General features: G+C 45.5%; 1 protein-coding gene across 3 annotated transcripts; it reads left to right on the top strand.

Annotated features, from left to right (window-relative positions):
• The first annotated feature begins 464 nt into the window (after positions 1–464).
• Positions 465–16,422, top strand: ENO1 (enolase 1). 3 transcript variants are annotated; one of them, XM_075027305.1, is made up of 12 exons: positions 465–573; positions 6,360–6,453; positions 7,807–7,902; positions 10,495–10,553; positions 11,378–11,447; positions 11,643–11,776; positions 11,945–12,167; positions 13,802–13,999; positions 14,246–14,447; positions 14,833–14,941; positions 15,374–15,432; positions 15,949–16,422. In XM_075027305.1, the coding sequence occupies exons 1-12, from the start codon at positions 472–474 to the stop codon at positions 16,016–16,018; spliced, it is 1,416 nt and encodes a 471-aa protein (XP_074883406.1). In that variant the 5' UTR covers positions 465–471; the 3' UTR covers positions 16,019–16,422. The 3 variants fall into 3 exon arrangements, with proteins under 3 accessions (XP_074883406.1, XP_074883407.1, XP_074883408.1); XM_075027306.1 differs by lacking the exon at positions 10,495–10,553 and adding an exon at positions 10,147–10,205; XM_075027307.1 differs by lacking the exons at positions 465–573; positions 6,360–6,453; positions 7,807–7,902 and adding an exon at positions 10,157–10,205.
• Positions 16,423–19,339: the final 2,917 nt, after the last annotated feature.

Below are 19,339 nucleotides of genomic sequence, written 5' to 3'. Positions count from 1 at the left end.
CCACAGGCCGTTCCTCCTCTCTCTCCCCACCGGCCCGGGTCTATGTTCACAGAGGGACGTGTACACTCCATGTACCCCAAGAATCTCTCCCGCGCACCAAAGACCCGTTTTCTTTGTCCCCACAGGCCAGCAGAGAAGCCCCCCCGGCTGTCGCTGCCTCCGGGGTTTGCCACAGGAGGAGAAATCTCCTCAGCGCCCTCCCGCCTTTCCTCAGGACCGCCCGCTCGCCCCGCAGCACGCGCCGGGGAGGAGGGGCGCGCGGCTCCGCCTCCCCCCCCGCCGGGATTTTCCACGAGGCGAACGGCAGAGCCGACAGGGCCGCCGCGGCACGTAGCGCACGCACGCGAGCCCGCCTCTGGCGCGAGGAGCGGGTAGCCAATGGAAGAGCGGTGAAAGGCCCGGCGGGCCAATGGGAAACCGGAGAGGAGCTGAGCCGACCAATGGAGGGCGGGAGGAGGGCGGCTCATCTGCATGGGGTGGGCTATAGCCTGCCGTCCGCGGAGCCGCTCGGTCCCAGTCGGAGGTGAGGCGGCGAGCGGGGCTGAGGTGCGGAGCGGGGCTGCTGGGCCGAAGGTGAGTGTGGCGGCGGCAGGGCCTGCCGGCCGCCAGTGGCCTCAGCGGCCCAGTCACACTCCCCCCCGCAGTTGTACGCGGGGCGAGAGGTCCCGGTGGGGCCGCGGTTTCCCCTCATTTCCTTCTCCGGGCAGCAGTTCCGAAGGCCCCGCCGGCCCCGTGAGATGGGGCCGCGCCGGTTCTGCCCGGGGGCCAGGCCGGGCCTGGGCGGTCTCCGGGGGGGGGGGGCGCTGGCCGCTGTGGGCGTGCTTTCTGCCACGCAGCGCGCCAGCCGCATCGCAGGGGCGGCGGGAGGCCTGCGCCGGCCATAGCACCGTCAGCGTGCGCAGCGGGGGGGGGGGGGTGGAGGTGGGGGTGGTGGGTGGATGGGTGGGTGTAAAACCTTCCGGGGAATGGGATGGGTCAAGGCTTCTTTCAAAGGCAGGGTTTAACCTCTCTCTCTTAATCATTAACAGTCGCTCTCAGATTGCGTGTCATGATTTGGACCTTCCCCTCTCTAGTGGCAGTGGATGTCCTTCAGCTACGCATCTCAAATATTTGATGTTTGATGTCAGCACGCAGATCTGTGTGCCTTAGGTCTCCCAGTGGGGTTAATTAAGTGCTAGTTATCGAGGCAGCAGTCGTGGGGAGTAGCACCTGACGACTTGGTGTGTGTCTCTGGATGTTAAGGTGTGGAAGAAATATTGCCTCTTAACCAGCTTGCCTCGTGCAGGGTTGCAGGAGAGGATCTTGGTCTTTCTCCTGTTCCGTTACTTGACTGCTGAGTCACAGGGCAGGGCTATGACTTTCTGAGCCTGGCAGGAAGTAGTGAAGTTTGTCATCCAAACCCACAGATTGAGGCAATGCAGTTTCAGGCCTCCATCTTATTAAACAACAAGAGAGAAAGTAGTTCAACATGTCTGTGACTTACTCCCTGCCAGGCATTATTTAAAACACGTTGCATTGTGTTGCAGAGCATAGAGGTGAATTAATACCATGTGGAACACAAGGCAGTAAGATTGGAAGGTGCCCTTTTTGGTCGACGTTTATCCAGTTTTCAGGAGTGCTTCAGCAGTAGGATTGGTATGTTAGGATCTAATACAGTGAGGTCAATACTCTAAGGAGCAGTAAACTTTTTTTCAGAGTGGTGATAGTGTGTGACTTGTAGCCTTATGGGACTTTGAAGTGTCATGTAAGACTTACACTGATAACTGTATGGCAGTTCTGTAACGAGACACTGACTAGGATAGTTCTTTCTATGGCCAAACTTTACTCTTGTTTTTTAATGTCCATTCAGATGCTTGCAGTGCTCAGTCTTAACCCTGTCTTAGAGAAATGTGGCTACAGAATAACTCACAAATACAGTTTTTGGTGGTAAAGTTGGCTGTAAACAAAACCTCTGGAAATGATTTTAAGTTGGAGTAGCCTGCATTGGTGTTAGAGTACTGCATGCGCTGTGCAGAGGATGGGATTAAACAGGGAGTTAAGTGGTGAATTCTTGGATTTCAGTTGATAGCAAAGCTAGTACCCAGAACTGGCAGTGGCGCACTGGGCTGTAACTTAGCCTTGATGTAGGTAACAACGTGTGCTGCTGGGAAGGCCAGCAAAGCTGGTGTGTGTGGCCCTTCTCCTAAAGGGAGACACTGACCTTGACAGCAGATCATACTGCCAAATAAAAGGTTTAAGGCAATGCATGCATTTGTGTGTGTTTGGCTAGCTCCATCACTAAGTACAAAGGTCTGGAGCAGGCAGTGCCACTGATGAGCTCTTTTGAGTTCAGTTAGCATTTCTACAACTAGACCTGTGTGTGGGCTGACTCACTTTCTAGATGAGTTGACTGAATTGGTTGAGGCAGAATACATAATGCTCAGCTTCTGATGAGCTAAACAGCGTCAGATTTTTACCCAGGAATAGCTCAGTGGGAAAACTGTTTCTTGAACACAGAAGTGGGTGGGTTTGTAAAATGAGCCAAAAAAACCCCAAACCAATGGTGTGAGGAATCTCTGGAATGGCGCAGTGCTGTGAAATGCCTCCTTCTAAAGAAAAGGGAGGGACTGCTGGAAAGGTCATTTGTCAAGGACACTTGAGTATCCTGTCAAACCTGGCAGATATTCCCAACGGAAGCTCTTGCAGTGTGTATTCCTAAAGTGCCACCTTCTTTGTGAGGGTGAACAAACAGTTCTTGCATTGTACTAAGACTTCCTGTGAGCTGGCTATGCTTTCGAAGAGTAAGGCACCTAATGTTTTGTCGCAGAGCTATGGTTCTGAAAATGGAAGTAAGGCATAGCAGGTGCCAGTGTAATAACCTCTGAAAGTCCTTTTCAGATAAATGGAGATTCTTCCTATTAGCCATTGCTCAGTGCAAGTGCCGAGAGATAAGTGTTAGTATGGTAGAGACTGATAACTGGAGAGTTGCAGGGATTTTTTTCTAGCTTGCATATCCACTGATTAAAGTTAAGTAGTGGCAGCATGAAGGCCAGCTTGAACCAAGTTGTCTTGCTGCTTAGGTTAGTCATATGTCAGTGTGTGGGTCTTACTGTAAAGCAGGCAATAGCTAAAGTCTTTGAGCTGCCTATACAATATGCTGCTTAGAGGCAGGACAACTGGGAGAGACACTCTAAAGCCAAGGGGACAAACCAAATGGCTACCTGTGTTTTTAACACGGGGAGGGAAAATTTGTGGTGGAGGAAGAATAGTGTATGTAGTTACATCCCTGCTCTGTACAAGCAGCAGTATTTCTATGGTCCTGTTTTCTTAACTTTGCAGTAACTGCAGAGAGATTCATACCCATTTCTGTAAACAGGGTTACCACCCACACTGGCTTGCCAAAAAGCTGGCTTCCAGACAGTTCTGCTTCTGAGGCTGAGCTTCTCTGCAGATGAGCTGGGTTTGGTGCCAGTCGATGGCTTACAGGCATTTGTATGACTTAATTTTTAAAATGTAGCTGAGCTTACTGCAGTTTTATTAAGGAAAAGTGTGTAGATATGTGAGAAAGGGGGAAAAGGAAGTGTTCAAAAGATTGTGGTGATTTTTTTTCTTTTAGGAGGAAAAACTATTTCTGTAAGTACTCAAGACGGTGTAACTATTAATGCGAGCTCTTAATTAGAGCTGTGACTGTCTGTTTCTATTTCAAGATAGGTTACATTCAGCTCTGAACAGCTGCTGTGCATACCAAGAACTGTTGCACTTTAGTCTTTTATCAGAAAGAATTCTAACTAGTAGCAGAGATTTCCTGTATTAGGATTACTTGGCTGCTCTTATGTGGTGAGGTGACATTCCCTCAGATCTCTCTGGAAACAAGGCTTCTGGTTTTAGACTGTTCTTCCCACCTAGGTTAAGAATTCTGTCCTCAACGTAAGACTCTTAACTCTCACCAAGTATAAAAAGTTTTCCCAGTTGAAGTAGTGTGATGTGATGTTTTTGAACTGTTCGTATGACTGCAGGTGTTACTACAGGATATGAATGTCAAGCTGATGGTAGCAGGAGCAGCTGCTGCATGCTGAGAGGGAGTGCAAGGCTTGTGAGGTCCCTGGGGAGGGTGTCTGAGGGGATTTCTGTGTCCTTGGCACCCTTGGGCTGTGTGGGAGAGGGACCAGGCAGCAGGTCTCAAGAGGGTTGAGTGAGAGTTGGGTGATGCCAGCTGTGCCAGTGGCCAGTTCAAGCTGCTGGAAGCCTCTAGGGAGCACCGATAACCAGCGTGGAAACAGGGAGAGGTGTCTGTTGGGAGCAGCGTCAGCAGTTTGCATGGCAGCTCTTGTGGGAAGGGTGTGCCAGTTTTTGTGCTGCTGCTTGCTCTGTTCACCTGCAGGCTTAGGCTGCAACCTCATGGTCACCCCAGCTCAACTGGTGGCTGTGCAAGCCTACCCAGAAGCTTGAGGTCTCCAGGTAATTAGAAGGATGGCACCTTTGCAAAAGAATTACCACTTTATTAGTGGACTCTCCACCCCCTACCCCCCCTCCCTGAACTATAAGGAGACTGTGACCTGCTGAAAGAAAATGGTGTCCACCTGCTGCAACTGCAAGGTTGTGGCTGAAACCCGAACAGAAGCACTACAACTTAACTATGCTGATGTTTCTACCCAAACAGTCCTCTCGAGGACTGGAATAGCTGTCCAGACCTTGGGTTGCATAGAGCTTCAGTAACTGGAAATCCCCCTGGCACATGAAGGCAGCAGTGGATGTCATAGCTGCAAGTGCCATCATGAGAAAAACTCCTCAAACAAGTAGCTAAGCTACAGAAGAAGCTCAACAGGCACTGCAATAGATGTGAGCAGGAGGAAGATAGATGGTATTGTGCACTGCCCCAGGCTAAGCAACAGCCCTGCTTTAATGCTGTGCAAGGGGAAGGTGAGCCTGACTTCAACCTTGAGCTAACTGATGCAAGTAGCAGTAGTTCATGAGATGGAGGCTGGACCCTTGTCACCGCCTGGGGTGGAAGAATCTTCCCTAGTCCTCTGAAATACTCCTGTATAACAGGCATGATGCTCTGGGATCGAAGAATGAAGAGCATGTGAGTAACAGATGGGATCCAGGAAAAGCAAACCATGCAAAGTTGATCCAGCCACCCGCCTGCATTAGAACTGGTGCCACCAGAAAAGCATGTAATGTATTAGTAATTAGAGATTCCTCACAGAGGGGCACTGAAGTGCCCATTTTCCATTGAGACAATTTCTCTAGAGAAGTTTGCTGCCCTACCAGAAGCTTGCATTCGTGATGTCACTGAGAGGCTGCCAAGCCTGGTGAACCCTATGAATTATCTGCTCCTGATATTCTGTGTAGGGTCTAATGATACTGCAATGAGGTAACTTCAAAACATTAAAGGAGACTATGTCCTTTGGAGCAATGTTAAGAGGATGAGGAGCACAGGTGGTGTTCTCTATCTTCCTGTGTTCTCCTCTATCTTCCCAGTCAGAGGAAGGGGTGGAGGATGGAGGAGATGAATTCAACAGGTGATTGCCTGGCTGCCTAGCTGGTGCCATCCTCAGGATTTTGGCTTTTATGATCATGGATCAACCTTTGAGAAGCTGGGTCTTTTGGTAGCTGATGGGATTCACCTGATGAAGTGGGGCAAGAGCATTTTCACCAACAAGCTGGCCAGACTTATGAGGAGACCTTTAAACTAGACTTAGTTAGGGGGAAAGAGGTGGAGTTTTGAGTAACATAGAAGAGTGAGATGCTACTGATATATTAGGAACCAACAGGGAAACAGTTGTGAAATGCCTCAAAGGAATTCAGGCTTGTTCTAAAAAGTTGGCAGGGTCTGTAGCCCAACTGAAGTGTCTCTATACCAATGCATGCAGCATGGGTAGCAAACAGAAGGAGGTGGAAGCCCTTGTGCACCTGGAAAGCTATGATATAATTGCTATTGCTGGAGGTTGGTGGGATGAATCACATGACTGGAGTGCTGGCATCAATGGCTCTAAGCTGTTGAGGAGGGACAGGCAAGGAAGGAGAGGTGTGGGGATTGTCCTTTATGTGTTTAAAGAAAGATTGATTGCACAGAGCTGTGTTTGAAGAATATTGATGAACAAGTTGAAACTGGAAGTTTTAAACTGAGAGAGGGTCGATTTAGTTTGGATATAAGGAAGAAATTTTTTATGATGAGGATGACGAGACACTGGATGAGGTTGCCCAGAGAAGTCGTGTATGCCCCATCATTGGAAGTGTTCAAACTCGGGTTGGATGGTGCTTTGAGCAACCTGATCTAGCGAAAGATGTCCCTACCCATGGCAGGGGTGTTGAAGTAGATGATCTTTGAAGGTCCCTTCCAAATCATTCTATGATTAATGCTAAACTCTTCTTTTCAGGTATTAAAGATGTCGATTCTCAAGATCCATGCCCGTGAAATCTTTGACTCTCGTGGGAATCCCACTGTCGAGGTAGACCTCTTTACCAACAAAGGTGAGTCCTTAGCTGTAGATGTTTATTCCTTTCTTGTATCTGATAAAACTGAAGAGACAGTCAGAAGTATACAAACTGTCCTGTTCCAGCAGTGCAATTGTCCTTACTCTTTCCTTCATACCTATAACATATTGCAGAGCTTGCTATGGGACTTGGAGGAAAAACCTCTACCCCATTCTACTGGGATGAATTTGCTGAGCTCAAGATACTGGCCTGGACAGTGAAGCATTTTTTGAAGTGTGCTGCTGCTTACAGTCTAAATTGTGCAAGTGTTAATCCAAACCTGCTGTCCTCCCCTTGCCCTGAGCGTAAACTGGGATAGCGCTTACAAACTCAATGTTAATAAGGCCTTCGTTCCTGTCCTTAAGCAGCTGCTAATGGTCTTAGTTTTCAGTGTTCCCTAAACTCTGTGTGACTGCGCTTGAGGTTTAATTCTTGATTTGTCTAGCAGTAACTTTGTGTAATGAAACAGTTTTCTGCTGCAGAGTTGAATCTTGGGTAATGGTTTCTTCTTTCTGTAAGTGCTCAGGCATGACTAAACTTGTCTAATTGGGTTTTCACATATAACATCTTATATTTTTAATTATTGCAGGACTTTCCCTTGGTTTGTTAGTTGTTCATCTCATATCTGATAGGATCTGACAAAGGCATTGTGCAAACACATACCAGTGTGGTTTGGTGGAATGAGCAAACACAATAGCTGTAATACACTAACTAAATAGCTGATCTTTCTGCCTCAAAAGATTAATGCAGTCATTTAATGAGATTGCCCCTACTAAGCTCTTTGCTGTAGTGGCATAAGGGAAGGACTGGAGACTGGCATCTTGAAGCACAGGCAGAACAGACTCTAGTGTACTGACTTGCTCAAAGTTCAGCATCCTTGGTTGGAAGAATGGGCTGTCTGGGTGACTGTGCTGTTGTTGGAAGAGCTCAGAACTCATATTAACAAAATAGGCCTCCTAATCATCCCTTTTATACTGCATCTTAGAAGCATTTTAAGAGCTTGCCTGCCAAACTGAGCTCAAAAGTAGATTCAGTGAATAAAGCTACCCTTTTTGGAAGGGCAATGGATGAATTTTCTAACTTAAACCACTTGAAATGCACAGTGGAAGAGAAGGAGTGAGTCATCTTGCTGTTGATCAGCATGAGGGAGACACTGATGAGTTGGTGATGCTGTGAAGGAGCAGACAGCTCTCTTGGGATCAGTGTATAAGTGAGCAGAGATGTGGCTTAGAGATCACCTCTCCCATCTCCAGGGATGGAAGTATGTGGTAGGTTGGGATGGTGTATGAGTGGACAATGCTTTTGAGGGTTTGAATGTGCTAAGAGAGTTCTTGTTTCTGTTGTAAACAGGTCTGTTTAGAGCTGCTGTTCCCAGCGGTGCTTCAACTGGCATCTATGAAGCTCTGGAGCTTCGTGACAATGACAAGACACGCTACATGGGGAAAGGTAAACCTGAATTTTGGTACCCAGCTTGGCACGTTATAATGACTGTGCTGCTGTGTATGTTTATGCCAAATTGTAGCAGAGGACACAGGGGCTCCTTTACTGCTGTCCACATTCTGTACAAGGTATGGCACTTAAGCAAAAGCAATGGAGAGTAACAGTAAGATGATAGCAATGCATACCACACATCGGCTGTATGGCTGGGGCAGATGTAAAGCACAGACTGCTGGATTTTCCAGGGGAGAATATGGAGAGTGACTCTGCCTCCAGCAGCGCAGCTACGTAGTGGTGGAGATCACTGTACTTCTGTAGGTGGGTATGTGGAGCTCAGGCATGTTAGCTAGGTGATCATGTCTCTAGTACAGTATACCCCAACATACTTTGTTAGGCCACTCTTGTTGCCCTGCATGTTGGTGCATGTCAGAGTACAGAGTGCTTCAGTAGCGTGTTGTAAGAGCATCTGAACCACCTCCTCCTAAAGGTTGGGTGATACTGCAGCTAGTCACAAGATCTCTTCATCCACCAAATTTTCATAGAACTGTTAAATGTATCTGCTCTGGTACTATAGGCTCCTTCGATCCCAGCATGTTAAATTCTGAACCTGAGGTTTAGGCCAGCTGCTGACAACAGCTTGTGTGCAGCTTGACACTGGTAATCACGGAAGATACTTTTGTTTCAGACTGCATAATAAAGCCACTTTTAGCTTTTTGTCTGTCATGATAGGTAGCCAGGGTACTGAAGTTCATGTTAGTGGTGTAATATTTTAGTTGGTTGGGGACTGGTTGTATGTTCTGAAAGGAAACTGAACACAGTGGTCACCAGATTGGCTTGGGAACAAGTATGGGGGAAAACAAATAGCTGCATACAAGGTGTCATTACCTAGTAAACATCCTAATAGTAATTCTTATGACAATTCTGAGAGCTTGGACAGATAGGACTCCTTTTCAGCTTGCTGCTGTAAAAGCATTGGTGATGCTTTCCAAGTATATGCAATCAATTTAACTTTTGGCTGGGAGAGGAAATTACTTGTCTTCAAACTTTTCTGCCAGTCCAGTAATAGGAAGCTGAAATATTTTGTGCATATTAAGGAAGAGTGGTTAGAGTGGGTAACTGCTGAATTGAACTCGGAGAGCCTTGTCTGAGAAGATTCATGGTTGTTACTACTTTAACACAGAATAAACTCTTAGATGACTGAATGTCCCAGAGCTGAAGAGCTTATGCTGTTGTCCTAGGGCACTTTTCCTTGAGAAGAGTAAATGTGTGCTAAATATGTGTGTGTTTAGACCTGTTAAATCTGATCCTACAGGCAGTTTTTCGTGGCACTTAGATGGTAGTCTGAGTTTCTACAACAGACTATCACAGCTGAACATTTTTGTCAGCTAGGGAGTAACATGAGTTATGAAAAAATAATTGCCAAATGGAATGACTTGCAGATAGCTGTTTGGTCTTCTGTAACATAAATCTGCAGACTTAGACCATTTAAAAGACAATTAATGTGTTTCAGGGTGCACTTAATTAGCATTCACCAGTTCTGAGGCTTAAGTCTTTGGAAATCTTTAACCACCATGCAGGGATGACTGTATTCCTTAGGCTAATATCGGTAGCTGGCTAATGATGGTCTCTGCTTATGGGGCAAAAAGCAAGTTCATACTGGAACTTCTGGTTTGCACAATGGTAGGTCCACATAAATTAAAAGGATGGTGCTGTGTTCATGCTTTATGCCCTGTCTGAAGCCAGGAGCAGGTAATTTCTGTTCCTGCATCCAGGTGCAAGAGACAGTGTACTTCAGCGTTGTATCAAGCATAAAACATATGCTAAGGTGATGTGTTAGCAATGTTACAGAATAATAGCAGATAGTGAAATGCCTGAGCTGCTGCATGCTTAACTTCTGGGGAAACCTTTTTCTTTCCCCTTACTCATCCATTCTATGAATGGATAGGAATAGCCTATCCTAAAACCTTTTCTAAATGCTGTCGTTCAGCCACTTGAGGCTTGGGTCCACAATGGTGTTTGCAATAGTATGGAAACCTGGATGGAAAGACCAAATACAGCCTTGCTGGCTGATGCACAGTTTCCTCTACCCTTTGAACCCTTTTGTTTCTAGTCTGCTGCTCAGTATCAGGCACTTGCTGACTTGTAGGTCTGTTTACCTATTTGTGTCCTTTTCTTTTTCTTGCATGACTGGCTTTGTTTTTGGCTGAGTCTTCATCTCTTCCTTGATTCTCTTGTCCATTTCGCTTCTGTCAGGTGTATCCAGAGCTGTTAAATATGTTAACGAGTTCCTGGGGACAGCATTGTGTACACAGGTAATGGATGTGCTTTCAGTGCAACCTTGTCACTTGGATGAATTTCTCCAGTGCATGGTCTTGCAAACTAACATTGCAGCAGGCATTCCTAGACGATGCTTACTTCATGCAACTTCCATTCAATTGAGGTGACCTCTATAAGTGTTCAGATTTGGCTGTAAGCTCAGGTTGGATTGGGGTTTGACTAGCATGAGGTGGTATTCTTGATTTTTATTGTTACTGAGATCACCTACTAATGCCTGTGTAGTCAGTGTGGTTGACCTGTGTCTGATTTGCTTGTTCCTTCCAGGTGTCTCAAAAGCTGTTGAGCACGTCAATAAAACAATTGCACCTGCACTGATTAGCAAGGTAGGAGCAATCTGTCTTCTGCTAACATGAGCTAATGCTGGTCCAGTGTGTCCTAACTAATGGGTTGTCTCTCTAGAGACAGTTACAGGAACTGTATTACAAGGTGGGGGGTGTTAGCCTGTGTATTGGAGTGCATGTGAACAAACTTACCTACAGGAATTGCTTTACTTAATGGCTGCATATCTGACACTTAATCAAAACAATCTCTAGTAGCCTAGTGTTGTGTGCAAAAATACTTAAGCACCTGGGAACTTCAGTGGTGTGCAGTTAAAATACAAGCTGCTTTGTGCTTAAAAGGGTGGCTGAGTGATGGGGAGGGACTGGGTTTTATCCAAGCTGGCTAATTTGGAGGGGAATCTGAGGGGATCTTAGTAAAGTCTGCTTGAGCGAGATTCCCATGTGCTTTGTGGGCACTAATGGCTAGCTAGAAAGGATGGTGTAAAACTAAGTGTTAATGCATAAAGTGATTGCACATGCTTAGTCACAATTCCAAACATTATGTATTAAGTTATGAATGTGTGTATGTTGTGATCAAGCTGGTTGTCTTTGAGCTTGCACTGAAAGGGCAGGGGGCATAAACTGGGCCTTTCTCCTATGCTATGCCAGGCAGATAGTGGTGTAAATGTCAGGAAGTCAAGGGACACAGTAGCCTTACAGAAGATGCTGCTGTGTGATAATGACAAGAACTAGTCTCTTCAGCTGTTGGTAGTTGCCCTTAAGCAAGTCTTGGTGCCTGCCAGGGAAATAAAAAATGCAGTGGGTAGGTAAGAGTTTGGAGAGCCATGTTTGGTGTCAAGCAGTGCTTTGCTTGCTTCTCTCTGCAGAATGTCAACGTTGTGGAGCAAGAAAAGATTGACAAACTGATGCTGGAAATGGACGGATCAGAGAACAAATGTAAGTAGGCTTTGTGTTGCAGTGAGGTGTGAAAAGATGGATTTTGGTTTATAGAATTCTATCTTGCCGTATCAGAAACAATGGGCAGTGCATGGCATATGCTGTGCGCTTCCATAATCAAGACCGTGGTGCTGGTATTGCTGAGTCTCTTTATGAAGACTTAACATTTATGTAAAAAATTTCTTCTTATTTCAGCCAAATTTGGTGCCAATGCCATCTTGGGTGTATCTCTGGCTGTATGCAAAGCTGGTGCTGCTGAGAAGGGTGTCCCCTTGTACCGTCACATTGCTGACCTTGCTGGAAATGCAGAAGTCATTCTTCCAGTTCCTGTAAGTCTCTTGGTAGGGCTAGCTCAAGACTTGATCTGACCAGGTGCTTCATGATGTCTTTGTGGTCTTGGATCAAGTTTCCTAGAGAATGAAGAGTCTTAACATAAATGCTGGTATCAATTTACCCTGAAACATTCTAACTTGACTTTTGTTTTTGGTTACTCCAAGGCTTTCAATGTGATCAATGGTGGCTCCCATGCTGGCAATAAGCTGGCTATGCAGGAGTTCATGATCCTCCCTGTGGGTGCTGACAGTTTCAAGGAGGCAATGCGCATTGGTGCAGAGGTCTATCACAATCTAAAGAATGTAATCAAGGAGAAGTATGGCAAGGATGCAACCAACGTGGGCGATGAGGGTGGCTTTGCCCCCAACATCCTGGAAAATAAAGAAGGTAAGAATGAGCTAAGTGTGGGAGGAGGTGTAACTGTTAGCCAGAGAATGAAGACCATACCTGTCCAGTATGACTGGAAAGCAAGATGAGTAGGTTGTAGGACTTGCTGCTGTTTCTTTGCTCTGCTTGTTCTGACAGACTTTCCAAGAAGCCACACTGGTGTGGTCCAGTACAGGATCACAGAGCTATTCCCTTGAACATCAGTTTATGCAGCTTGAGAGGATGGCTTTGACTTCAGTACCTCATTACTGTTTCATTCCTGTAGCAGCTTAAGGGAATCTTACCTCCTCCCAGTTGAAAAGTGGTATGGGAATGTCTGCATGCATTGCAGGTTTCCCAGAAGTCAGTAGTCTAAGTTCAGTGGCGTTTGTTGTTCTGCTGACAAAGGAGGAAAACAGTTTCATCTGTGCCTGGTAGTGTGTGGGAGTGCACGAAGGCTTCCCTGGGAAGTTGAAGCTTCTGTTGCTTCTGCAGCCAAACAGTTCTGTTCAGAAACCTGTTGGAGGAGGGAGGCAGTTTGTCTTGTGGAAAGTGAAATGCCTGTTCCTACAGAAACTGTACCAGGAGAGCTGTTTTTCTGCCTCTTCAGCAGAAATGAAGCTGCTAATAAGCCAGTAGAGTACTAGAACTCTTAAGTTACTTGTTACTTTAAAGCTGCTAGTTATATTATTGTTGAAGGTGGCCTCTGAACTGTTTTGCCTGACACTGAAGGTACTGAGCCAGCACCAGAAATCAGGGTGTTTCTGAATACCACAGTCACATGCAGCTCTTGCTAGGTCTGTACCCTAGCAGACATCAGTGAATATGACCTTGAATGACCATTATAGTCCAAGGAATTTGTGTTGCTGGCAGCAGCTGCTTTTGCACTGTGGACTACATTAACATCTTTTAAAAAACAAAACAAAACAAAAAAACAAAGCAAAAACTCTCCAAAACCCAAACCCACAAAAAAACCCTGAACAAGAACACTTGATCTAAGCTTCCTACTGTAAAAAGCCTGGTTGATCCAGCTGCTTGGCTTTGAGTCAGGGGTGATTGGGAGGGTCTTACTGGTTGTGACCATACTGAATTTCCTTGCTTGGACTCTGCCAAACATGGTAGCATAGTGGGTAGTATTCAGATGTGTCTACTGAGTAGTTCTAGTCCTGCATATAAACATGCAAGTGGAAAACGGGTAGATGCAAAGAGAGGGTGCCCTGTGCAGAGGCAGGCTGTGCATCACATTGCCTGTCAGGTTTGGATGCTTACCACTTTCATGGTCAACACGTGATCTGGAGCTGAAAGGGACTAAAGCGCAGTCACTACTTCCTGCCCATGTTCATAAAGCTGAAAGAGGATGTATTACCATCTAGTATTAAGCTTTCTGGGCTGACATGTAGTCCTGCCTGAAGAGATTATGAATCCCATAATGGTATCTCAAGAGTATTAAAAGCTAAAAGCAGTATTAGAAGTAAAATCTTGTTCCAGTTACTTGAGAAGTGGGAGAGTTTAAGAACCTCTTCTGTGGGGTCTTTGGGCTTTCTTTAGGGGGTAATGAAGATTCTTTGCCAAGTGAATGTAGTGTTGCTGGTAAATGAATAGCTCCTGAGTTGAGATGTTTGGTGGGAACTCAGAAGTACCCTTCCATGTTTCAGCTTTGGAGTTGCTGAAGACTGCTATCAGCAAGGCTGGCTACACTGAAAAGGTTGTCATTGGCATGGATGTGGCTGCCTCAGAGTTCTACCGTGATGGAAAGTATGACCTGGACTTCAAATCCCCTGATGATCCCAGCAGATACATTTCTCCTGATCAGCTGGCTGACCTGTACAAGGGCTTTGTCAAGAACTACCCCTGTAAGTTGTTTGTCAACAAGAAGCATGGTAGTAGTGGTGAGTAGGGATTGATTGCTGAAGGAAGGAGTTAGGGTGCAGCCTCCCTTATAAGAGGGATCAAGAGCAGAACAAACAGCTAGCCTTTTAGGAGTCTTAAGAATGTTCTTGGAGGTGGATAATACTTGGCTGCAGCACTTTGGTGCCACTGATTTCAAACAAGACCTTTCAGGGTGGCATTGTCTTAAAGCTCCTTGTATCTCTCTACAGTGGTGTCCATTGAAGATCCGTTTGACCAGGATGACTGGGCTGCCTGGAAGAAGTTCACTGGCAGTGTTGGCATCCAGGTGGTTGGTGATGATCTGACTGTGACCAATCCTAAGCGTATTGCCAAGGCTGTGGAGGAGAAATCCTGCAACTGCCTCCTCCTTAAGGTCAACCAGATTGGCTCAGTGACAGAGTCTCTGCAAGCGTAAGTTCTCCCCTCTTGGCAATGCCAGGGAGGGTGATGGTCTAATTGAGGGAGATGAACATATAGACCAGAGTTATTGGAATAGAAATCTGTTGCTTGGCCATCTGTGAGGGAGAACAATTGTTAACTAATAGAGGATATCGACAAGTAAACCTGTACCTTTTGTGGTCTTGAAGTCCTATAGGCATATCAAACAACTTTACTGGGTCTAAGCATGTGTAAAAGCAGCTCTTTATCACTGTGTTGTCACGTAATCCTAAGAGGTACCAAGGGGCAGTTCTGTCTTGCCAAAGCAAGGAATGCCTGCCACTTGGCATCATAGCTAGAGCAAAGGCTGCTAAGCAAACAGGGATGGTGTGAGGCTTTATCTGTTTATATCTTCTAGCTGCAAGCTTGCCCAGTCCAATGGCTGGGGTGTGATGGTGAGTCATCGCTCTGGAGAAACAGAAGATACCTTCATTGCTGATCTGGTAGTTGGTCTCTGCACCGGTCAGGTTGGTATCTGTGGCTGCTGTAGTTTGCCTCTTTGCTTGATGAGTTAATATGGTGATGAAGCCATGCTGCACAGTAGATGGGGTCTGCTCTGACTTAAGGCGTGTATATTTGCTGTCTCTGTATGGAGGAAGCTGATTTGTCTAATGGGAATGTGACAAGGGAACATGTTATCTTGTGTAAACTCACCTTTAACCACTAATTTAAAAAAAATCTTAGTGAACTCCAGTGGGTATATCAGGTTTTCCTGATACGGAAGCTGCTAGCAGATGAACACTTTATTGCTCCCAAGCCCTATCCAGTTGTGAGTATACAGATATTTAGAGTCTGATGCTGAAACCAAGCTTGTGATTATGCTTATAAATCTCAACAGAGTAGAATAGTTTTGTGTCCTTATTTCTGCTGTAGTTCTAACTTTCTGATTTCCCTTTCAGATCAAAACTGGTGCCCCTTGCCGATCTGAGCGTCTAGCCAAGTATAACCAGCTGCTGAGGTGAGACTTTCAGGGGGAAAAGGGTTGAGGGTTAAGTCTGACATAGAATGGCTGTTCCACTAATGCATTTGGGGAACAGCTTGGTCTTCTGCATCTCAAACACTTTGCAGCTTAAGGACAAACTGGCACTGGCAGAGGTGGCTTTGGGCTGGTGCTGCACTTGCTGACCTGACTGTAGGCGAAATGATGAGTTGAATGGGTAATGCCCATAACAGGTATGCTCAAGAGGAGCATCATACAAGGCATCCTGCGATACTAGATCTGAGACATTGTCCTATCTGCATGATGCTGTTCCCTTGGGCAAGCACTTAAAATGTTCGGGCAAAGCTATGTAAGGTGGGTGATACTGACCAGTGCAGTTAAACATGTGTATTACTGAAGTTGCTTGGTGGGACTCTGTGGTAGTATCTTCAGTACCAGGTAGATCGGGTGACTTAGTGTAAGGTCAGCAGCTGTGCTAATGCAGGAGTTATACGCTGTCTGCTGACACCCGGCACTCTCTTCCCTTTCCATCAGAATTGAAGAGGAGCTTGGCAGCAAGGCCCGTTTTGCTGGAAGGAACTTCAGGAACCCTTGTATCCACTAAGCTGTGTGGATCAGTCAACCCTGTTCTGGTTTAAAGCACTAGTCATCTACTTAGATCACAATTACCTATACTAGAAAGATAAGGGCAGCTGAAAGAAAAAGACCAGTTTGCAGGTCCTCTCCCCCTGAGACGATTCCTTCATGTAGTGTTTTCACCAACTCTGATCTGTTACTTGTAATGCTCTACTGCTTTTGTAGAACAGTTCCTGTGGGGGGGGTTCTGTGTATTAAACACCCTCTGGGATCATGACCTTGTCTGGGCATAAACACTTTAATTCCTTTCTCTGCCTGTCTGGTCTTCGATGTTTGGAGCTGTGTGACTTGCAGTGCAGCAAGAGGTACCTGCAAACAGAAATAGTAGTGTTTTTACATGTGATAAATAAAAGCATCAAACAACCCAACAAAGTGTGGCTTTGAGTTACTTTGGGGGAGACGGAGGAGCAGGGATACCTACCTCTGTGTAATCATACCCTGTTTTAAAGCTGTTGCAGCAAGCAAGAGTTGGACTGCTGTTGCTGTGGCCATGGGTTGGACTTAAGTTTCTTTGTGACAAATAGACAAAGAATTGGCTGAATGTACGTGCCTGCTGTCAAGAGGTGGCCTTCAAGTATATGTTTAGTCATTTGGAAAGGGGACTAAGAATAGATTTCTAATCCTTAGATCAACTGTGATCCTGCAGGGGGAGAGAAAAAGCTCAGAGGTTTTCATTTATCAAAGATGAGGTGTATCCTGACAAGTGCCGCTATTAACCTTTATCATGGACTGTTGCAAATGTCTGCTTGTCAGTCTTGTCACAGTATTACTGAAATTCAGTAGTAGCCTTGGCTTTTTTAGCAAAAGGCTTGGCACAGTGTTAACCATGTTGAAAGTGAATTTGTAGCCTCCATCTTGATCTGTTGCTATGAGAAGATGTAGATCAACAGCATGCAAGTTGTGGAACAGTACTATTCCTGAACCCTTGTGCTTTGTTAATAGCACTCTAATATAAGGTGTAATTGAAAGTTGAGCCGATAGCTGCACTTTAATTTTTATCCTATTAGTATCTAGGTAGCATATTTCACATGGGAGAAGAAAACACTTCAGGGGATTTCCAGCTGTGTGGGAGCAGATGGTCATAAACAAAAGGCTCATGGGCAAATATTTATATTTCTAAACCCCTTTGTTTTGTTCAGTTTGCAGCTCTGCTGGTTTGGCTGGGCAGGGAAGGGAAGGTAGTGAGGTATTGTAGAGCATATGGCTCATCCTCAGTCAGTGTTTGTTCTTGAAGATGAGGAGGAAGAATTCCTTTTTCTTGGGGTTTGGCAAGAGAGCGTTCAGTGGCTCTGTCACCGTTGTGGTTCTATTACTCTGTGTAGTCATTGTCAGAGCAGCACCCTCGGAGTGGGGAGCAGAGTTGTCATGTTAGTCCCTTAGCAGGCAGGAAAAAGCAAATTATTACACAATTGATGGAGCGGTCGTTTAAGCCAGTTCTTGTTGCTTATGTGGCTTTTTCCATAATGGCAGATTTGTAAGGAGAAGACTAATTTCTGATTCACTTCCATGACTATTCTAGCAGTCTTTTAACTCCAGGAAACTAAATCACCTGTGGCTGGAAATTTTTATTATCTGTGAGGAGCCCAACAGTGCCCCGCTGTGGGCGTTGCATGTGTTGCATTGTGGTGTTGGAAGTCAATTTTATCTGTCTGAGGGTTTTAAATCAGTGAGATGGAAACAGCGCATTTAAAGCCAGTGATGCTGCAGGGTACGTGTCATGATTTACCTTAAAGACTGGATTTTAAAGAACATCTTTAGTTCTAGTTTGGGAAAAAACAACACAGATTTTATTTTGTAAGCTGCAGTTACAATGTACAGAGCTATAAAATGCTGAGGGGTAAGGACTGTGTGTTCTATCTTTAAACAAACCTGTACACCAGTGCTCTGCCATCAGAGGACAAGAGGTATGAGGTGGCCCTATGAGGAGTAAAGCCAGAACAGAGATGTTTGTGAGCTGCTGAGAGATGCTGGGTCTGCCTAGTACTAGTGTGAGTAATAGCTAATGAAAGGATTTAGCACACAGGGAACTGTTTATGGGAAAGCCTGGCTTCCACAGTGTCTATTGATCAATGTTTTTTAACTAGAAAGACTCATCTGTTGGCATTTCTAAAGTATCTTGTCTTGTATAAAGCTGCAACACCAAGAATGCTAAACACCCCTCACATGGGAAAGAAAGAGGTTTTGGCATCTTCACTATAACTGAAACCATGGAGGGAGGAAAATAATGTCTCTTGTATAATGCAGTGTTTTCTGATGCGAGTAGTAGACTAAAGCTTATGTCTTGAGGGAATGTGACCCCCAGTCCCATGAGCTTGCCTACATTCAATATTCAGGAGGAATATTGAACTCCTGTCACCTGAGATGTGGGTATGTTTGGATCCAGGTCTGTGTTTTATGGTGTCCAAAGGAGCATGGACCAGCATCCCTTGGGAATAAGTGAATGCAGACCCCAATTGCAGTTCAGGCTTCCCTGGCCCCTGCAGCCAGTTCAGCAGATGGAGTCTGAAAGCACATGCAGGCACAGCTGGCTACTTGAAACAAACCTCCCTGCAAAGACAATAATCAGTGCAATGAAAACATCCCTTTGTTGGGCAGTTGGCAACTGTTTCTCCTTATGAGATTTATCTCCACTGTCAAGCCCTTCTTCAGAAGAGCTTTGCTATAAATACCAAATTTCCAGCCCAAGCTCAGCACATGGTAAATGCCTCCTCTCACACACAGTTGTCCTTTCATAAGGCATTGGTCTAAGCTGGTTGTACTCCATGCAGATTTGAAACCTGGTGCACTTTTCACACATAGCTGATCTCTGAATTAGACCTGTTAAATGAATAAACCAACTAATTGCTCATAAATCCTATCAAGGGATTTTTCTTCTTCTGTCAAAGAGGCAAGCTTGTAATATATGCAAAGTGGTTTAGAAAGCTTTTTAGCAGAACCATCTTGGGAAGCAATAGCATGGCTGTTTCTCACCTGGTATTTCAGAAAGTGAAGTCCAAATTCTCAACCCACCTTACCTGGGCCTCTATTTACACCTGGTGGTTTGCTTTTAATAGGCATCAGAAAGCAAAAAGAGCTGGGAAATCGGGTCACTGGTTGCTGTAAATTGACAAAGTCCTAAGTGGCAGTACAGCTGTGATGAAATGACTGACGTGAGTAGTGGCTGGCACCTAGGCTGCTGTACTTGTGTGCAGCTACATAAACCTGGGGGAAAAAGTAAGCCAGTGCACTGAGCTGGAATCTTCCTCTGTTCAGACGAATAGTTTGGTCCCAGCTCTGACAAAAGACCCTT

Source organism: Buteo buteo, chromosome 5, assembly GCF_964188355.1.
Source record: "Buteo buteo chromosome 5, bButBut1.hap1.1, whole genome shotgun sequence".
Taxonomy (NCBI): Eukaryota; Metazoa; Chordata; class Aves; order Accipitriformes; family Accipitridae; genus Buteo; species Buteo buteo.
Note: the sequence above shows the minus strand (reverse complement) of the source record. Positions and strands in the feature narration are given on the sequence as shown.